Source organism: Montipora foliosa, chromosome 8, assembly GCF_036669935.1.
Source record: "Montipora foliosa isolate CH-2021 chromosome 8, ASM3666993v2, whole genome shotgun sequence".
Lineage (NCBI taxonomy): Eukaryota > Metazoa > Cnidaria > Anthozoa > Scleractinia > Acroporidae > Montipora > Montipora foliosa.
The window spans coordinates 17,228,669-17,231,168 of NC_090876.1; the positions used below are offsets into that span (position 1 = coordinate 17,228,669).

The 2,500-nt window shown below is 41.4% G+C and overlaps 1 protein-coding gene across 2 annotated transcripts in view; it reads right to left on the reverse strand.

Moving 5' to 3' along the window:
• LOC137967663 (aminopeptidase NAALADL1-like) overlaps nucleotides 1–2,500 on the reverse strand; it is a 13,519-nt gene that overhangs the window by 10,499 nt on the left and 520 nt on the right. For both annotated transcript variants that reach the window (XM_068814189.1, XM_068814190.1), the window contains exon 2: nucleotides 1–108. This exon is cut by the window's left edge and continues 103 nt beyond it. In XM_068814189.1, coding sequence (XP_068670290.1) covers nucleotides 1–108 — 108 coding nt within the window. The remainder of the gene's footprint in view (nucleotides 109–2,500) is intronic.

Sequence of the window (2,500 nt, forward strand, 5' to 3'; positions counted from 1 at the left end):
GGCATTTCTACGTCATCGAAGCCATATTCCCGCCATTTTTCTGCAATATGATCGGCCAGGACTTTCTCTCTCTCTGAACCTCCAACATGGGGCTTGGACGAAAAATACCTTTGAAAGGAAGGACAAAGGAGTCACCTAAATAGTCTTCCTTATTTTATTTTATTTTATTTTATTTTTGGTAGGTTCAGTGGAGTTTCCTCTTAGCCAGTTAACGCATACTGTCTCCGTACAGTAACCACTTACGTCCAGAAATGTACCTAATACGACAACCAACACAAAGTGTCCCTTTAAGTATAAGCATTTGTTACCTATTTCCAAAAATAAGCTAAGGGTAAAGGTTATCGTTATTTTTAGCTCAGGATAAATGCAGCTGTTTATCCTTACTTGAGGAGTAGCATTTGGGTGGACACTTTGTGACGTTATTTCCGAGACATGAGTGATATTAGGGAGTTTAAAAAAACCACGACGGCTAAGGCGACGAAAACGTCCAAGTGTTCCACGACGTTTCCAGGGCTGCACAGTCGGTTAGTGCGTGGCCTTGGTGCAAAAGGAGGGAGGAGGGGGGGGGGGGGGGCTTAAAGTGAGCGCACCGTCGGCTTCCTGAGAGAACACGTACTCTCTAGAGAGTAAAGGAACTTCCGACGTTAAATAAGGTGTACCTTTACCTATGTTGTACAATATGGGCGAAGTATGCTTCATCCAGATTGGTGTATACGGGTTTGAAGCAAGGAGATAGAAGGAAAGATTCACTGTTGTTTGTCCACGTTGCCGTCAAAACCTGAAAATTGGTCATTTTACGTTGCTGTTTTGAAGAGTACGGGAGAAAAATGTTCAAAAATGCGTGCCGCACGTGCAGTACGATCATTTTTTTTCCTCTTTTAACCAATAATATTATTGCTTTTTAGCGTTGTCGTTGCCGTAGCCGTCGTCGTTTCTTAAACTTCCTATTGAAGTTGGGGAGAAGAGCAACGCGACGCTTATTGAAATCCACGCGCATTTATATTAATTACTTGCATTTCTGTATATATCTAAAATAAATGAGTTTTAGAAAACCACCTCTTAAATTGAATGAGGGGGGTAGTTTCTAAAGAAACTGTGGTGCTGCGTTGGTGGGGAAGTAGTATATAAAAATTTTGGTTTTATCAAAGGAGTTGATAATGTAAATTGGTCTAAACTGGCCACTGTACAGAGATTCTAAAAGCTGACGTTTCGAGCGTTAGCCCTTCGTGGACTCGCTCTGACGAAGGGCTAAAGCTCGAAACGTCAGCTTTTAGAATCTCTGTACGGTGGCCAGTGATGAAATCCTCCCTCGAGTCAATTCTTTGTGGATTACTAAACCAAACCAAGTCTGTGTATCGAACTCCATTCTTACGCAAATTTCCAGTGCTAATATGTTGACTCTTCATATGAACATCTTCGGATGATAAAGGTAGTGTCCACCGATATATCGGTCGATATATCGGTCGATATATCGGTCGATAGTCGACATTTTGTTGACAGACATGCTAGTTTTTGAACAAGGACACTTGCCCACGAAAAACTTGTCAAGTGCACTTGTCAAGGAAACCTTGCTAGTGTAAATGAGGGCCAGTTTACATGGAGGAACCGGTTCACCGAGTTACCCGGCTAGGAGGGTTAAACAGTCAGGCACAAGACCGTTGACAACCGAGGACCTGATGACCACGTACTGAATATCGCTCAATTCCCGTCGAATCTGGAAAAAAACACGCAGGAAGGAAGCGACCCACAATAGCAATAAGGTCAGGCTTTTTAATTGAAAACTTTTTCGTAAAATTATCTTCTCGCGCCTGTGATATTTCTCCAGTTTCGGTCTTTAGCCATTCACTAAATGTATCTTCCAGGCCCGGGTTGCTCGAACCATGGTTAGCGCTAACCAGCGTTAAATACCATGGAAACCTATAGGTTTTGATACCTCTTAACCAAAGGTTAGCGCAAACCAGGCTTCCAGCAACCGGCCCCAGTTGATTAATTGACCTTCATGGCTTTGTTTGTGACTTTAACATCCTAGCAAACATTTATTATAACATGGAGATCAAAAACAGCCGACGAAACTGTACTTTTCTCGATCTGCTATACATATTTTAAAAACATTTTTAGATTAACGACAGGGAAACCTTCTCTTCCATTTCTTTTGTGACGATCAATGCCATGAAGAACATTTAAATTAACTCTAGAAATTCGCATAAATTTACGCAATGAAAAAAACTGTCCAACGGGGTTTCCAAACATTTACAATGCGGTATGAAATAATAGGAATAACTGCTTCAGAAACACAGTTTTTATAAGCATAATTCAACTACGGGTTTTCTTGATGCCCGGCTTAATGATGTGCCGTCAGGTACGAAGCGAAAGCTGCTCAAAACTGATAACAAAATGTAAAGGTTTCTTTGTCATCACATTGAACGAAATTCAGTAATCCAACCCTCGGCCTCATGCAAAGCACTAAAAGTCGAAAAGACATTGCCTCTATTGAACAGTC